The sequence below is a fragment of the Lates calcarifer genome, linkage group LG21 (genome assembly GCF_001640805.2).
Source record: "Lates calcarifer isolate ASB-BC8 linkage group LG21, TLL_Latcal_v3, whole genome shotgun sequence".
Taxonomy (NCBI): domain Eukaryota; kingdom Metazoa; phylum Chordata; class Actinopteri; family Centropomidae; genus Lates; species Lates calcarifer.
The window spans coordinates 467,139-484,675 of NC_066853.1; the positions used below are offsets into that span (position 1 = coordinate 467,139).

At 39.9% G+C, this 17,537-nt stretch overlaps 5 protein-coding genes and 1 non-coding gene across 6 annotated transcripts in view; 5 read left to right on the forward strand and 1 right to left on the reverse strand.

The window, feature by feature from the left end:
• Positions 1 to 17,537, forward strand: part of or55e1 (odorant receptor, family 55, subfamily E, member 1) — a 134,693-nt gene that overhangs the window by 2,863 nt on the left and 114,293 nt on the right.
• On the forward strand, positions 745 to 1,688 carry LOC108902888 (olfactory receptor 142-like). Its single transcript, XM_018704899.2, has one exon. It carries the CDS (start codon positions 762 to 764, stop codon positions 1,686 to 1,688), a length of 927 nt encoding a protein of 308 aa, XP_018560415.1. The 5' UTR covers positions 745 to 761.
• LOC108902854 (olfactory receptor 11A1-like) lies at positions 5,973 to 7,170 on the forward strand. The gene has a single exon (XM_018704865.1). The coding sequence runs from the start codon at positions 6,244 to 6,246 to the stop codon at positions 7,168 to 7,170; it is 927 nt and encodes a 308-aa protein (XP_018560381.1). The 5' UTR covers positions 5,973 to 6,243.
• On the reverse strand, positions 8,806 to 8,877 carry trnag-ucc (transfer RNA glycine (anticodon UCC)). Its single transcript has one exon. It is a non-coding gene; the product is annotated as a tRNA-Gly (tRNA).
• On the forward strand, positions 10,229 to 11,246 carry LOC108902853 (olfactory receptor 52D1-like). Its single transcript, XM_018704864.1, has one exon. The coding sequence runs from the start codon at positions 10,326 to 10,328 to the stop codon at positions 11,244 to 11,246; it is 921 nt and encodes a 306-aa protein (XP_018560380.1). The 5' UTR covers positions 10,229 to 10,325.
• On the forward strand, positions 14,267 to 15,202 carry LOC108902852 (olfactory receptor 11A1-like). The gene has a single exon (XM_018704863.2). The coding sequence runs from the start codon at positions 14,276 to 14,278 to the stop codon at positions 15,200 to 15,202; it is 927 nt and encodes a 308-aa protein (XP_018560379.2). The 5' UTR covers positions 14,267 to 14,275.

A 17,537-nucleotide genomic window follows, 5' to 3' on the forward strand; every position in this document is an offset into this window, starting at 1 on the left:
CTCAGTTTTCTAAATTTGGATGAGCTCTGTCCCGTTCTGGTCTTTCCACTGGAGCCTTTACATTGCTTATGGTCTTGCCTGTTGATGAAGACCAGTTGGGAGGTCCTGTCGGATTAATCCGTCCACTCTGGCAGTGGCTTGAATTTTGGAGGGGCTGTCAGAAATTTAATTCTGACGGAAAAGTGGTGACACAAAAAATGGATGATCAATAACCCACTCTTGATTAGTACTTAAAAATCTGAGGAAGAGTGATCCGTGCAAGTCAAAGTAACCAGATGAATGAAGGACCTAAGATTTCCCAGCAGAACATTGGATTGTGACCAGATGATCAGTGTTTTTCACTTCACCTGTCAGTGGTTTAATGTTGGAGCTGATCAGTGTGGATAATATCAATCTACTGCTGAGGGCGTTTCCTGACTTGAAAACTTTTAAAGAAGCAAAATCTGAGTTTCAGTTCATTCAGGAGGGAGGACCTCAGCAGGACAACAGATGAATGTCAGGACTTGTGCAATGTCATAACTCTTGTTTAGTTTCTCACATAAACATTCTATGATTTTATCTAAGGCCATGGGAAGTGTATGGTGTTTGTTTATGTGTTTGATTTTCAGCAAAAGAAAACTGAATACTACTCGTGTGTGCTTAATGCTTAAGCTGCCGGTCATTTAGTTTGGTCTAAATATTTATAGAAATGTAATATGTTTTGTGCTGTTTGTTCATCCTGGAAACAGTGTTAGGACTGTTTTCAAGCCAAAAGGATAATCATGGTAAACTCGACTCAGACCTCATACTTCACATTCAATGCCTATTTTGACAGCAGTGATTTAAAATATTTATGTTTTGTCATTGTGATGTTGTTATATGTTCTAATTCTTTGTGCCAATGTGTTGCTGATAGTGATTATCTGTATGAACAGAAGTTTACATGAACCTATGTACCTGTTTCTGTGCAGCCTGTTTGTAAATGAACTGTATGGTAGTACAGGGTTGTTTCCATTCCTTCTGCTTCAGATTCTCTCTGACATTCACACTGTTTCCGTTCACTTTTGTTTCCTGCAGATTTTCTGTGTATACTCTTACGGTAGTGTAGAATTTGCCAACTTAGCCATCATGTCTTATGACAGATACCTCGCTATCTGTTATCCTCTACAATATAACACACATATGACATCTGACAAGGTTGCTATGCTTATTACTTTAAGTTGGTTATCCTCTTTTCTTGCAATTGTTGTTATGATATCCTTAATTGTTCCTTTACAGCTGTGTGGGAACATCATTAACAAAGTGTACTGTGACAACTACTCTATTGTTAAACTGGCCTGTTATGACACCACAGTCAATAACATCTATGGACTCATTGCTACTTGCCTCACAATATTATGCCCTGTATCTCTAATTCTTTACACTTACATGAAGATTCTTAAAGTCTGTTTTTCTGGTTCTAAACAGACCAGACAAAAAGCTGTCAGTACCTGCACACCTCACCTTGCTTCTCTGATCAACTTTTCTTTTGGTTGTTTCTTTGAAATCATACAGAGCAGGTTTAATATGAGCAGTGTGCCTGTTGTGTTGAGAATATTTCTGTCATTATATTTCATAACATGCCAGCCGCTCTTCAGCCCTGTACTGTATGGACTTAATTTATCCAACATCCGTATCATATGTAAGAGTCTGTTGTTTTCTGAAATGTAGGATATCTGATCTAGTAGATTTTGTTTAACCAGTGAGGAAAAAGGTATTTCTTTGCTTCTGTTTGTAATAACTATTGTACTTATAATTTTGATTAATGTTAAAAGGCTGGTCAGTTTTAGGTGATCCACAATAAGAATTTTCATCTCACTCTCAATATGATAAATACAACAACAATTTCAGCAAGGAAAATAAACTCTCTGACAAGTTTAATGTTGATTTTGTTAGATGACATTAAGTTAATGTTAATTTTGTTTGTCTAGGGTAGAAAATAAATATACTTTCCAATGGTCAGCTTCTGTTTTCAACCCACTCTGAATTTTGACCTGGAGCAGTATCTGAAAACATAACTTCTATGTAGTGTAGTGTTGATCTCTATATTAAAACCACCATATATAGAATTTCCCATTAGAGAATATTTAGATTTTTTTCTGTAGCTCAGGTAGTAGATAGTATTGATCACTGATGTGGGGTTAGTTGTAAAATATGTTGTTGGATCTAGACAAAGCAATGCTGTAAATTCTTTGGAAAGACCTTTTGTTTGTAGAAAAAAGAGAGGGCCAGGTTGCTTTGAGTTGATGCATTATTGGAGTTGTCAAAGCAAGCATTTACCCTAAACACACAGTGGGTTTAAAAGACCTGTCAGTCAGTTTGGTGAAAGCAGGATCCAGTTTTACGAATTTCAATTTGTGTTACATTTCGATTTTAATTCAACTGTGTCATCTAGTGAAGTTGTTGTCGCAACTATTTTTCTCAGTTATTAAAATCCAAATGATACGGTATGATTTTTTTTTTACACACCACAATATATCCTGAGCAGGACATTTTACAGCTGAAAAGTGAAATAGTTTGTCTCATATATAAATTATGTAACGGAGACACTTTTTAAATGAAGTCAAATGTGTTTTTGGCATTTGTCCTGTAGTTTCTTGTTATCAAGTCAAGTCAAATTTTATTTATATAGCGCCAATTCACAACAGACGTTATCTCAAGGCACTGTACATATAGAGCAGAATCAGAATCAGAATAGACTTTATTTATTCTTGGTATGCTGGTGCTAAGGACAGTTATAGTAAAAGAAAAGCAACTACTATATTTACAGGGAACATAAATATACATAATTAAAAAGTAAAGTGTAGAGTGCAAACGTCTAGACCGAACTCTTTATCTTATAAAATTTACAGAGAAAACCCAACAGATCCACCATGAGCAGCACTAGGCGACTGTGGAGGGATAAACTTCCTTTTAAGAGGCAGAAACCTCGAGCAGAACCGGACTCAAGGTGGGTGGCCATCTGCCTCGGCCGGTTGGGTTAAGACAGAGAGAGGGGTGGGGTGGGGTGGGGGGATGGGGAAGAGAAAGACAACATTGCAGATACACAGACTAAGTCAAAAAGTAAATAGTAGTAGTAATAATAATAATAATAATAATAATAATTATTATTATTATTATATTTTTATTATAGCTAAAAAATAGTAATGATAAGTGAAATATTAGCAGTACTAACTCTATCACTAACACTAATAAATGTTAAATTATTGTAACATCATCAGTTGAGCTGGATCATGGGAGCAGCAGGAGACTCTACAGCTCCAGAGGCAGAACCCTGCAGTAAGAGACAGTAGCGTATAAAAATGAAATGACTATGAAATAAACACAACTCTAAAAACTCCAAAACTCTAAAACATACACATACATACAAGACATTCACTTTCATTTCACAGTCTGTTAAAAACAAACAAGTGATGTTATGGCTCTTGGGCAGAAGCTGTTTCTCAGTCTGTTTGTGCAATCCTTCAATGACCTGATCTGTCTGCCCGAGGGTAGCCACTCAAACATAGTGTCCAGGATGGGATGGATCTTTTAATATATCCTGGACCTGTATCTTTGAGTCCCACCATAAGCTCTTCAGTGAGGCCACTGCATGGGAGCTGCAAGATGTTACTGGTCCTGTACAGTGGTGCACTGTTGAGGCTGCAGGTAAGGCCCAGCCACTTTCAGAGTGTGCCACTGATCTTCCTTTTGAGTGACTCGACTGTTGCCATTGGAACTGTGTAAACTAGCAGAGGCTGCAGGACTTGGTGCATGATGAAATGTTGACAGATCTGGGCTTTGAATCCTCCAGGCAGCCCTGACTTGTCAATCTTAGTGAGCCGAGCTTTGAGATCTTTGTTGGACTATTGAATGGCAGCGGAGTCTTTGAGAACAGAGCTTCCCCAGACTCAACTGATTGCTTTGTGATGGAGGGGTTAGCAGTTCCGGATAGTTTGAAGCAGAATTTGTCGACCACCTTCCCCTTTCTGCAGCACCATGGACCTCAACATGGTGGGTTTGAAACTCTGTTTCAGAAGGCCTTTCAGTAGCTTCCCGGGATTCATTCGCAAGACAGACAGGCTGTGGTGCTAACCCGTCCTGCCCCGGGTGCCATATTTCCATACTGTCAACTTTCTGTCAGTACTCACCAAAAAAATTCTTGGTTGTCATGTAATCTATTCTGGGGTGTTACTGGGCAGGCCAGGGTTCAAGATGGGCTGCTCCCTCGGTGATGTCACCTCCTCAATAACCATGGCAACATCAAGCATGTCCTACCCGAGGTTGGCAAGATGGCGTCGTAGTGCGAACACTCTGTCTTGTTGAGCTCCGGTGAGGTTTCCTGAATATCCGTCTAATACACGTGTTCACCTGGTGAAACGTTATAAATGCGCGTAAGAGTAGCTCTATAATGAGCCTGGACGACTACTTTTCGAAAATGCCTCACACCAAGTCCAAGAAAAAGGCAGCTTCAGCTGTGCATCCTAGCGGTGATATGAAGCCTGCTGCGGTTGAGCACGAAGAAGCTAATGTTAGCGAGGTAGAGGAAGCTGGGAGTGAGGTTAATCGGAGTATTCTTTCGGCTTTGAGCAAGATAACTGACAATATCACAAAGTCATTGGATGCTAAAGTTGACACCGTGCTTGCTGCTATCCGCAAACAAACATCTCAGATGCAGGCTTTGACAAATCTCAGGCGTGGAAGACACGACGGATGTGTTGCAGGCTAAAGTGACACAACTCGAAAAACAAATAACCGACATGGCAGACCATATAGATGATTTAGAGAACCGCAGCCGCAGATGTAACCTCTGTCTGGTCGGGCTACCTGAGGGCACGGAGGGCAAAGATGCACTCACTTTCATGGAGACATGGCTCCCCTCCTATCTCAATCTCACAACTAAAACTGGGAAGATCAAATTGGACCTCATCGCTCTCTAGCACCAAGGCCAGGCACTAACAAACGCGCCAGACCCATCATCATGAAACTTCACAACTTTGCTGATAAACAACGAGTGATGGCCGCAGCCCGGCGCCTTGCTACGGAGCCGAACCAGCCAGCGGACCGGATCAGAGTTTCCTTCTTTAATGATTATTCAGTAGCGGTGGCCAAGAAACGTAAGGCTTTTGACGAGGTGAAGAGTTGTCTGAGGAGGAAGAATGTGGATTATGCGCTTCTATATCCCACTACGCTGAGGCTCTCTGTCAACGGCAAGGAGAAGAGATTTAGCACACCGGAGGCAGCTGCGACGTATGTGGAATCGCTGCCCTAATTTCTGTAACCACCGGACCATCTCTTTCATTTAACATTGTGCCTGGACTGTGCGTTATGAAACAACAAACTCTGGCGTGTGTGACTCTGCCCCTCTTCTTTCCTACTGTTTATAATCAACCAGGTGAAATGTTTTACTTCATCATGTGCTTGATAGACTGTGTTTGTGTCTATGAGTAGGCGTGCGTTAAGCGCAGGTTGCACCTGCCGGCTCACACCGGCAGGCAGGAGAAGATCGGTTTTTCCATATATGTTCAGTAGGGTTGTTGCCAAATTACTGTTTTTTGAATGTTTCGTTACACAGCTCTTTCCTTTTCTTTCTCAATTTGCTTGTTTTACTCTTACTCAGTGTGGTGAACTTTCTGGCTCAATATGCTTTGTATGACACGAGTAATATTAATAATGAATAAGCTGCGAGTATGCACCTGGAATGTACTGGGTGTCCACAGCCCTGTTGTGTTTATTTCGTTGTATGTCTAGTTTCTGTAGACACTGTTTTGTTTTGTTGTATGAAAAGAGAAATTGCAATAAAAACAATGAAAAAAAAAGAAGCATGTCCTACCTGTGTTCATCACTTTTTAGTGCCCCGTCATTTTATTCTTTCTGTATTTGGTTTTCTTAGTTTGCCTGTGTTTTGTCCATTCAGATGTGTTTTCTGAAGTTGCAGTGTGTGCTCTCTGGATCAGCGTAGATTTCTGTGTGTGGAGGTTCAACCCCATCAGACAGCAGTATCAGTCAGTGTGTCCCTGATGATGAGGTCAGACTGCTGTGGTGGAAAGGATAAAAGAAGCAGAAGCAGAGATTCAGTTCAGTTGGGAGGGACTCAGAGTGTGACTACAGCAGGACAGCAGACGGATGTTAGGATTCACACAATGTCATAAACTCTTCTGTCATTTGACACCTAATCATTATACTGACTCTCAGTACTAGGATGGTAAGTTAAGGTAATTGTACACATTTGCATCAAAGGAGGATCATGAACAACTCTACATATGTTTCATATTTCATGCTCTCTGCCTACTTTGACACTGGGCTCTTTAAATACTTGTTTTTCATGATCATCATGTCTTTATATATTCTGATTATTTGTGCCAATGTTTCTCTGATTGTGATTATCTGTATGAACAGAAGTTTACATGAACCTATGTACCTGTTTCTGTGCAGCCTGTTTGTAAATGAACTGTATGGTAGTACAGGGTTGTTTCCATTCCTTCTGCTTCAGATCCTCTCTGACGTTCACACGGTTTCTGTTCCCTTTTGTTTCCTGCAGATTTTCTGTTTGTATACATATGCAAATGTACAATTTTGTAATTTAGCCATCATGTCCTATGACAGATACCTTGCTATCTGTTACCCTCTACAATATAATACAGGTATGACCTTGAAGAAAGTTGCCACACTTATTGCTTTAACATGGTTATTCCCATTTGTTGAAGTTGCTGTCATGATATGTCTGACTGCCTCTTTGCAGCTGTGTGGGAACATTATTAACAAAGTGTACTGTGATAACTACTTTATTGTCAACCTGGCCTGCTCTGATACAACAGTTAACAACATCTATGGACTTGTTTACATGTTTACCATAGTAGCTGGTCTTGTAACTTTAATCTTTTACACTTACATGAGGATTCTTAAAGTTTGTTTTTCTGGTTCTAAACAGACCAGACAAAAAGCTTTCAGTACCTGCACACCTCACCTTGCTTCTCTGCTCAACTTCTCTTTTGGCTGTTTCTTTGAGGTTTTACAGAGCAGGTTTAATATGAGCAGTGTACCCAACATGTTACGAATACTTTTATCATTATATTTTCTTACATGCCCGCCTCTCTTAAATGCAGTACTGTATGGACTGAATTTGTCTAAAATCCGTGTCATATGTAAAAATCTGTTGTTTGCTGAAATGTAGGACATTTGATCTAGCAGATTTTGTCAGTTTAACCAGTGAGTTAAAAATATGCCTTTGTGTCTATTTGTGTAATTGGTAATGACAACTGTAGTTATTGATTCTGATTAATCTTAAAAATTAAAGCTACAATGAACAAATTTAAGTTCAACAAGTATCCTAAACCAGCAGGGACAAGAAAACCCTGACCTAACAACATATTACATATTTGTGTTCTTTGCTCACTATGGAAATGAAATGTGCTTTCCACTGCTAAAGTTATTGTTTTTTAACTCAGTGCTTAGCATTCATACAAGATGATTTATATCTTAATGAAATAAGTAAATTCACTACATTGATCGGGTATAATTCCATCTCTGAGCAGTTTGACATACGAATGAAAAAAGATTGAGATTGTAAAGTGAACCGTTTATCAGCCAGTGTAGTTTGTTGCTTAGTTACCCTTTTATTTGTACCACCTTTAAAAGGAAATGCTTGTCCAAGGTTTCTATTATCCCTATGAACAGCCAATGCTGTTTAGTCAGGTTTGTGACACTGAAGACTAAAGCCCGGTCTTCCAGCATTTAATGAGACTGAAGCTTCTCTCCAACTCAGGAGATAAGATAATCCTTTGTTAGTCCCACAACGGGGAAATTATCTAATCTATCTGAAAAGATAAAAAAGGGCATAAATATGAGTAAAAGACAAGGTATAAATAATACAATAATATAAAAATATAAACATAAGAACAGTATAAACAGGACAATGTAATAAACATCTAAACAAAAGAACAATATACACAGGACTATATACATAGAAATAGACTGAACTAAATACAGATATTGCACATTTTGAAATGGTATTGCACACAGTGAATGACTGATAAGCAGCTGTTTTGTCAGTAGATTCAAGTGCAGAACCTAGTGAGATGGTCCATGTGAGTATGTATGATGAAGCAGGGATGATGAGCATCACATGTACAAATTGCCTCAACCTGACTGAAAAGATCACAGACCTTGGGGTCCAAGTTCCCATGATTTCTGACACCTCTCAGCAGGTTTTGTAGGTGTAATTGGCATTGAACATGGCCATCTGCGTCTTTAGGGGCAGGAACTGCACCTCTGGATACAGGTGTCAGCCACGTCCTCAACTTAGAACTTTCTCCAGCTTGACCAGGTGCTGTAACCTTTCCTGTTCAATGAATTTCTCTCATCGTTCCATGTCAGAATCAACACAGCAGAGACAGATAAACACCTGCTCTGTGCCACTACATACTGTATTCCATCAGTTATTATTGAATATTGGATCACTGGTGAAGTTGATTTCCCCTACGTTGTTGCCAATGATCGTATTGCTCATTGAACTCAGAATTTCAATTTAAATGACAGGGCTGGTGTAGCTGATACTCCTTTGCAGGATTGTCCTCTTCCTTAGGACGGAGAAAGTAGTGGGAGTTCTTTTTATTTTCATGCCCCCATGAAGCCAGGCCTTGTACGAAAAGGTTACTGTTTCTGTAAGTTTGTCCTGGCCTCCTCTTATGCAGATACCAAAATACTGGATAGTTGGAAATGTATTTATCTAGGCTTATAAATCTCTCTTCACTTTAAGATAAAATAGACTTTATTTATCCCACTTGTGGGAAATTTACAAAAGGGCAGCTGCGTTGGCCGGGAATTGAACCCGGGTCAACTGCTTGGAAGGCAGCTATGCTAACCACTATACCACCAACGCTACAGTTATGCCTCATGGAACTGCCACCCATTCTACCATCTTTGTTTTTGTTTCGCCACAACCTCTACAACCCCTTCAACCTTTGCAACCTCTGCATCTTGTCTCCCTGCCAGTTTTCCTCAGTGCTCGCCTCTGCTCGACCTCTTCTTAATACATTCTCCTCATTAGAGGTCAGTGATGCCACAGAGTCTCTCTGCTCTACACTGAGCTATCTTTGTATACCTTGTGTCCTATATCCACCAAACCTGATTGTTCTAATCTGCCTCACCCATGGCTGATTGATACCATCTGAGAGCTGTGCTATCCATATCATCCTGCTATCTGTCCTCTCTGATATGAGCACATTGGGCAAAACACTTTCTTGGTTTGAATTCTGTTTCATTGGACAATCCTCTCATCTGTCATGGCAAGGACAAATGTCCTTATGCTGTTCCCTACCCACAGGAGTACCCCAAGGATCGGTACTGGGGCACCTTCTCAGTGTACATAATGTCCTTGGCTCCAGTTATCCACATGCATAGCTTCTCTTATCACTGCCACACACAAGACCCCAACTATACCTGTCATTCTGGATGATCCCAAGGTCTCTGCATGTCTGTCAGACATATCCACATCAATGGAGGAACTAAATTTAAGACTGAACTCTGTCATCCCAGTCAATCAATCTTTCCATCACAATATCAACATCAAAATCGCCTCTTCATCTCTCACCCCAACCAAGGTCGCCAGTGTCATGTTTGACAGTGCCTATACCATCCAATTCTCTGCAGTCAGTGGTTTTCTCTCACTTCAACTACTGCAATGCTAAATAAAGAAAGACTACAGAAATGATATCTGAATCATGTCTGTTTGAATAATTGATAACAACAACAAAGACAATTGTACATTTTGGCTCATTTTCCCACAACACTGACATATTGTTCACTTCAGTAACCTAGTGAATAACCATGGATAACTGTTTATTATCTTTTCACCAGAACTTAACATGGAATGATCTGACATCCTAACGTCAGACAGCAGTATTAGTTAGTGTGTCCTCTGATGATGAGGTCAAAGGCTGCTGTGGTAAAAGGTTAAAAGAAGCAGAAGCAGAGTTTCAGTTCAGTTGGGAAGTACTCAGAGTGTGACTACAGCAGGACAGCAGACGAATGTTAGGATTCACTTGACAACTAAACATTATACTCTCAATACTCTCAATAATAGAATTGTAAGCAAGCTAATTTGTCACATTAGATTTTATGAAATTGTAGTGAGCAGACTAAATACTTAATTTCCTAAATGTGAGGAGAGTGAATACTGTTTGTTAATGTTTCTGTTTCTGTCTGGTCCAAAATACTCATCAACTTGATGTTTTATTTTACTGTTAAAACTTACAGCAAAATGTAATAATTAAAAGTAGTTCATTGTGTTCTGAGTTTAGCTGACGTGCTGTGAAGCAAAGAAGGATCATGATAAACTCTACACAGGTTTCATATTTCACACTTAGTGCCTACTTTGACACTGGGCTTTTTAAATATTTATTTTTCATCATTATTATGTTTTTATATATTCTAAGTATTTGTGCCAATGTGTTGCTGATAGTGATTATCTGTATGAACAGAAGTTTACATGAACCTATGTACCTGTTTCTGTGCAGCCTGTGTGTAAATGAACTGTATGGTAGTACAGGGTTGTTTCCATTCCTTCTGCTTCAGATCCTCTCTGACATTCACACTATTTCTGTTCCCTTTTGTTTCCTGCAGATTTTCTGTGTGTATACATACGCAAATGTACAATTATGTAACTTAGCTGTTATGTCTTATGACAGATACCTTGCTATCTGTTATCCTCTCCAATATAATACATGTATGACCTCAAACAAGGTTGCCATGCTTATTGCTTTAATTTGGTTATACCCATTTATTCAAGTTGCTGTCATGATATCTCTGAGTGCCTCTTTGCAGCTGTGTGGGAACATTATTAACAAAGTGTACTGTGACAACCACCCTATTGTTAAACTTGCATGCTTTGACACAACAGTCAGCAACATCTATGGACTTGTTAACACATTTTTCATAGTAGGTGGTGTTGTAACGTTAATTCTTTACACTTACATGAAGATTCTTAAAGTTTGTTTTTCTGGTTCTAAACAGACCAGACAAAAAGCTGTCAGTACCTGCACACCTCACCTTGCTTCTCTGCTAAATTTTACTTTTGGTGGTTTCTTTGAAATAATGCAGAGTAGATTTAATATGAACAATGTGCCTAACATGTTACGAATATTTTTATCATCATATTTTCTTACATGCCAGCCGCTCTTCAATCCTGTACTGTATGGACTGAATTTGTCTAAAATCCGTGTCATGTGTAAAAGTCTAATATTTGGTTAAATGTAAATTTCTAATATTAAGTCATCTTTTTACCTTAGCATCAATAAATGAAAAGTCTGAAAAGCTAGACTGGATGGAAAAGAGAGGTGTTTTTATATGTGAATATAAGTAAGAGGTAACAGGAACTTTTGGAAAAAAATTTCTAAGATCTAGAAAACAAATTCTTTCCCAGGTATCGCTTTGTCTTGCTTTGCTATTTTAATCAGTTATAACACTCCTCAGTAGAACACACTGAGGAGTGTACTACTCCTACATCATCATTAATAGTAGTAATAATAGTAGTAGCAGTGGCAGTGCTAGTAAAAATGCAGTACACCCCAGTGAAGGCTCTGACCTACATCAAATTAAGTGCAGAATATTCTAGAGAACTGGATCATGCACAACATAGTTTGCTTTCAAAGTTGCCCTCCATAGTTGTTCTAGAATTACTCTTGGTATGACCTCTTGCCTGGGATCTGATTTTCTTGGTGACCCTTCCAGGAGCTCTGAACTCCATTAATGAGGGCTACTTAAGTTACGTTGTTAATTTATTTTTATTTATTTATTTTTTTGTGTGGATGAATAAGGACTAGTGTTTTAAATGATAGCCTCTGTGCTATCTGATATTGTTTTTCAAGAGTGCTCTGTAGCTCGAGTAAGACCCAAACACTTGATGGTACCCTCTCTTCTATGCTGTGTTGACAATCCCAAACACGAGTTGACTATTACATCGATATGATGAAGTAGGGTGAGCAGTTTTTGTGGTGTAGTGGGGAGCACTGTCCTGCATGGGGAGGCCTCTGCCATCTGGGTGTGCTTTTGTTGTGGGGGGGCTTCGTCTGCAACAATGTTTATGTGGGTGGCACGTGTCTAAGTAACATCCAAATGAATGCAAAGACCCAGGGTTTGTGCTGGAATGAGATGATCATTGTTATTCACTTCATCTGTCGGTGGTTTTAATGTTGTGGCTGTAGGAGTATGATTTGTGTTGGTCTTTGTAACCACCTTTGTGCTTCAGAGCTAATGTGTCATATGAAAAGTTTGTTTTGTAGATGCCCATTCAGGAAAGTTTAACATATAAATAGTGGTGCTTGTAAGTTTGTGAACCCTCCAGACATGGTTTTTGTAAAAAAAAAATTAAAACAACCTTATTAAATGTACATCCAAATCATAATATGTAAAGCAGACCTTCCAAATAAGGGACACATGAAAAAAGAGATGTATTTTTATTATTTATTCGACAGAAGTGGTTTATGTCACAAAAACTGAAAATTTGCCATGTGCAAAAGTATCTGAACCTTTTCAGATAGTTGCCTGTGGCACCTCCTTTTTCAGCCATTACTTAAGCCAATCATCTTCTGTAATCACAAACCAGCAATCACTAACCTCCTTGTGCTTCAGGTCTAGCCACAACATCAGATTGAGGTATGGACTTTGACCGGGCCAATCCAGAGTATGAATCCTCCTACTTTTAAGCCGTTCCTTGGTAGTTTTGCTGGAATGCTTTGAGTTGCTTTGTTGCATAACCCATTTTCTGCCCAGCCTCAACTCCCTGGCCGATGGCCAGAGTATCTGGTCAAGAATTTGTTGATAGACCAGAGAATTCATGGTTCCCTGGATAGTGTGGAGTAGTCCAGAAGGCCTCTGGTTTGTCCAAGTGCTCTCTGGCAAAGTTTAAATGGACAGCTTTGTTATTACTTGAGAACAGAGGCTCCCCTCTAGCAACCCTCCAATGAATGTCACATCTATTCAGTTTTCGTCTGATTGTAGACATATGTATGAGGTATGGCTATTAAATAACAAGAGTGCACTTATGAGGATAAAACCACGTGGTTCACAGTCACACCAAGTGTTATATATTAAAAGTTGAGTATTCATACGCAACTGTTGTAAGGTTTCCAATAAGTGACGTCTTTAGTTCACTGCTAGCTACTGATTGAAGTGCACATGTTTTTTCTAAAAAGTTAGCTTAAAAGTTGAGCGATGCACTAAGTTGAATTTTTTGGTGAAATTTAACAAAACAGCAGTTGAATCTTTTTGTTCATTGTATGGGAAACACTGCAGGTCACGTGCGCGTTTGAATGGAACAGAAGGTTTTGTGAAGGCAACGATGAACGTTCTGGGTGCCCTGCACATCAAAAACTTCTGAAAACATTCAACAAATTGAACAAGTTGTTTGAAATGATCCATGACTCAGTATAAGAATGAGAGCGGAAATGGTCTCCATTGATAAAGAGACAGTTTGGCAAATTTTGCATGAACACGACAAAAGTGTGTGCCAAAGTTGTCCCAACACGTCTGCACACCAGCTCACACTGTGCTCTCGGCAAAGCAGTTTCTGTCCCACAAACAAATGAGTGCTTGATCACCCTCCCTGTTCACCTGATCTAACACCATGTGACTTTTTCCTACAATCAAAGCTGTGCTCAAAGAAACACATTTTCAGTCTGTGTCAGAAGTTAAAAAAAGAACGACAGAGATTCTGAGACAACTCTTTTGGAGATGGTCCTCAAGCTTTCCCTAGAATGTCCTCAGATGTCTTCTTTCCTCTCTGTATTGTTGATCTGTATGGTTACAACTTAGCAAAACAGTGGTTTGGTTGTTTCTCTCTCTCTTTCAATCAGTACTTCCCAAACTCTTTCCTAAGGATGTCTCATCTGCTTGATGATAAGGTCAGACTGCTGTGGTAAAAAGTTAAAAGAAGCAGAAGCAGAGTTTCAGTTCAGTTGGGAAGTACTCAGAGTGTGACTACAGCAGGACAGCAGATGAATGTTAGGATTCACACAATGTCATAAACTCTTCTGTCATTTGTCAAGTAAGCATCACACTGGGTCTCAATACTAGAATGGTAAGTTAAGGTAATTTGTCACATTTGATTTTATGATATTGCACTGAGTAGACTGAATACTGTTTGTTAATGTTGCTGTTGGTCCAAAGTACCACTTCACATTTTATTTCACTGTAAAAACTTACAGCAAAATGTAAAGTAATTATGAACTAGTGCGTTCTGTGCTGAGTTTAAATCAAGTGTTCTGAAGCAAAAGAGGATCATGATAAACTATACACAGGTTTCATATTTCATACTCTCTGCCTACTTTGACACTGGGCTTTTTAAATATTTATTTTTCGTCATTGCCATGTCTTTATATATTTTAATTCTTTGTGCCAATGTTTCTCTGATAGTGATTATCTGTATGAACAGACGTTTACATGAACCTATGTACCTGTTTCTGTGCAGCCTGTTTGTCAATGAACTGTATGGTAGTACAGTGTTGTTTCCATCCCTTCTTGTTCAGATCCTCTCTGACATTCACACTATTTCTACTTTTTTTTGTTTCCTGCAGATTTTCTGTGGGTATACATATGTAAATGTACAATTTTGGAATTTAGCCATCATGTCTTATGACAGATACCTTGCTATCTGTTATCCTCTACAATATAACACACATATGACCTCAAAGAAGGTTGCTATGCTCATTGCTCCAATATGGTTATTCCCATTTATTCATGTTGCTGTCATGATATCTCTGACTGCCTCTTTGCAGCTGTGTGGGAACATTATTAACAAAGTGTATTGTGATAACTACTTTATTGTCAACCTGGCCTGCTCTGACACAACAGTCAACAACATCTATGGACTTGTTTACATGTTTACCATAATTGCCGGTCTTGTAGCTTTAATTCTTTATACTTACATCAGGATTCTTAAAATCTGTTTTTCTGGTTCTAAACAGACCAGACAAAAAGCTGTCAGTACCTGCACACCTCACCTTGCTTCTCTGTTCAGCTTTTCTTTTGGAGTTTTCTTTGAGGTGCTACAGAGCAGGTTTAATATGAGCAGTGTACCCAACATGTTGCGAATATTTTTATCATTATATTTTCTTACATGCCAGCCACTCTTCAACCCTGTACTCTATGGACTGAGTTTGTCCAAAATCCGTATGGTATGTAAAAGTCTGGTCTGTGGTAAAATGTAAAGATCTAATGTTAAGTCATCTAAATATTTCAACCTTAGTAAATGAAAAATCTGAAAAGATGGATGCTTTGAAAAAAGAGGTGTTCATTAAACATGGATTTTAGTAATAAGACAACAACATTTAAAAATAAATGTCTTCGTGTGTTACTACTACATCAGTGGTGGCAGTAGTAGTAGTACAAAATGTAGTACACCCCAAAAGGTCTTGTTGAGCTACATCAAGTGCAGAATTTGCCTCTGGAGAACTGGGTCATTCACTGAGATGGATTTTTTTTTTAAACACAACTGCAAATTTGCAGGAACCTGAAAAAATTGAATCTGATAATATTTTTCGACATCGTTTTGTAGCTCAAACAAGATCCAAACACCTCACAGTGCGAATCAGAAACATGAGTTTACAGAACTGGGTGATACAAACCTCTAAGAGGTAGTATACTTAAAAAATCTGGAGTACCTGACATCCATTCATCCATTTCCCTCTGCTTATCTGGGTGTGCCTGGGTGTATGTAATCCCTTTAGTGAGTTTTGGGTCTACCCTGGAGTCCTCCAGTTAGACGTGCCTAGAAAACCTCCAAAAGAAGGTGCCCTGATCAGATGCCTAGACCACCTAAACTGAATCCTTTCAAGTTGAAGGACCAGTGGCTTTACTCCCAGCTCCCTCCAGATGTCAGAGTTCCTCACTCTTTCTCTAAGGCTGAGCCCAGACATCCATTGGAAGAAGCCCACTTCAGTCACTATAATGTCCATAATTTAATTCTTTTGGTCTCTACCCAAAGCTTGTGTTGCAGGCCAAGCCTGCCCCATAGATAGGTAGGATGCAGGCTGTGTGTGTGTATGTGCCTCTGTATGTGAGGGTGTGCGCGTGACGTGGGGGGAAGTGCTTGCATGAAAACACAGGTGTGTAACCCCGGAGCCATAAATGGTGCACGAGTGTGTGTGAACGCAGCTGCCGCCACGGAGTATACTATTGCGCCGACAAACAGGAAAGTAAAACCAAACCTGTTAGGTTGGGGCTGCTGCAGAGTTCAGTAAAGTGCCGGGTTCTCCACCGCAGAGCTGGTCCGGATTTCTTTTGTATGCTGTTACCAATAACGAGCCACGCTAAGCTAAGGGAGCTAGCGTTATACCTGAGGCTGCCCAACTACGGTTTGGAAGCCACGAGACGGGTTGGTAACACTTGTGACCAGAAGTGAGGGTTTAAACATGGACTGCTTCCAGCTACTTTCCCTCTTCACCACATTGGTCCGGTACAACATCTGCATTACTTATGACACTGCATCAATCCACCCATCAATCTCTCTCTCCATCCTACCTTTACTTGTTAAGACTCCTTCACCTGAGACATCAACTCACCCCACACCTTAAGGCCCACTATTTTATGACAGGGAACCATGGCCTCAGACTTCAGGGTGCTGACCACATCCCAGCCGCTTCACACTTGGCTTTGCTGGGCACCACCCATGAGATTTTAAGAAGTCCAGGTCTCTGTGCTATCTGATACTGTTTCTCAAGAGCGCTCTGTAGCTCAAACGAGACCCAAACACTTGATCATACCCTCTCTTCACTGACCTCTTGCAGTAGTACCCTTGACAACTTGACAATTGAATCAAAATTTTTTTTAATCATTTGGGGGTGTCTTACAGAAACCGACTGAGCATCTGTGGGATTTGCATAATTTTGTGTAGGTCCCACTTGTGCTGCCAAAACATCTCCGACCTGTCAGGTCATGGACTAGGACCTCAGAGTGTGTCCTGTGGTGTTTGGCACCAGGACATTGGCAGTGGATCCTTTGGGTCCTGTGGATTGTGGGCTTCCATGGATCTGGCTTGTTCCAGATCATCCAGCAGATGCTGGATCAGATTGAGATGTGGGAAGTTTGGAGGCCTGGACACCTTGGGCTCTTGATCATATTCCTTGAGCCATTCCTGAACAGGGTTTGTGGTGTAATGTACATTTTCCTACATGGTCCGCAACAATGTTTAGCTGGGTGGCACATGTCACAGTAAAAGTAACATCCAGATGAATGCCAGGACCCAGAGTTTGTGTTGTAATGAGATGATCATTGTTATTCACTTCACCTGTCGGTGGTTTTAATGTTGTGGCTGATCAGTGTAGGTTTTAGACTTTGATACATGTTGGTATTTGAAACCACCGTCATGCATCAAAGCTAATGTATCACATGGCAAGATTGTTTTGTAGATGTCCATTCAGCAAAGTTTTGCATTTAAAAGGATTTAAGAGGACTCCAGTCAGAGACCTGTGCCACCTCCTGGCCCATCAGGAACTTGTACTAATTTGTTTCCGGTTCTTGATATCCATTCCTAATAAGCTGACA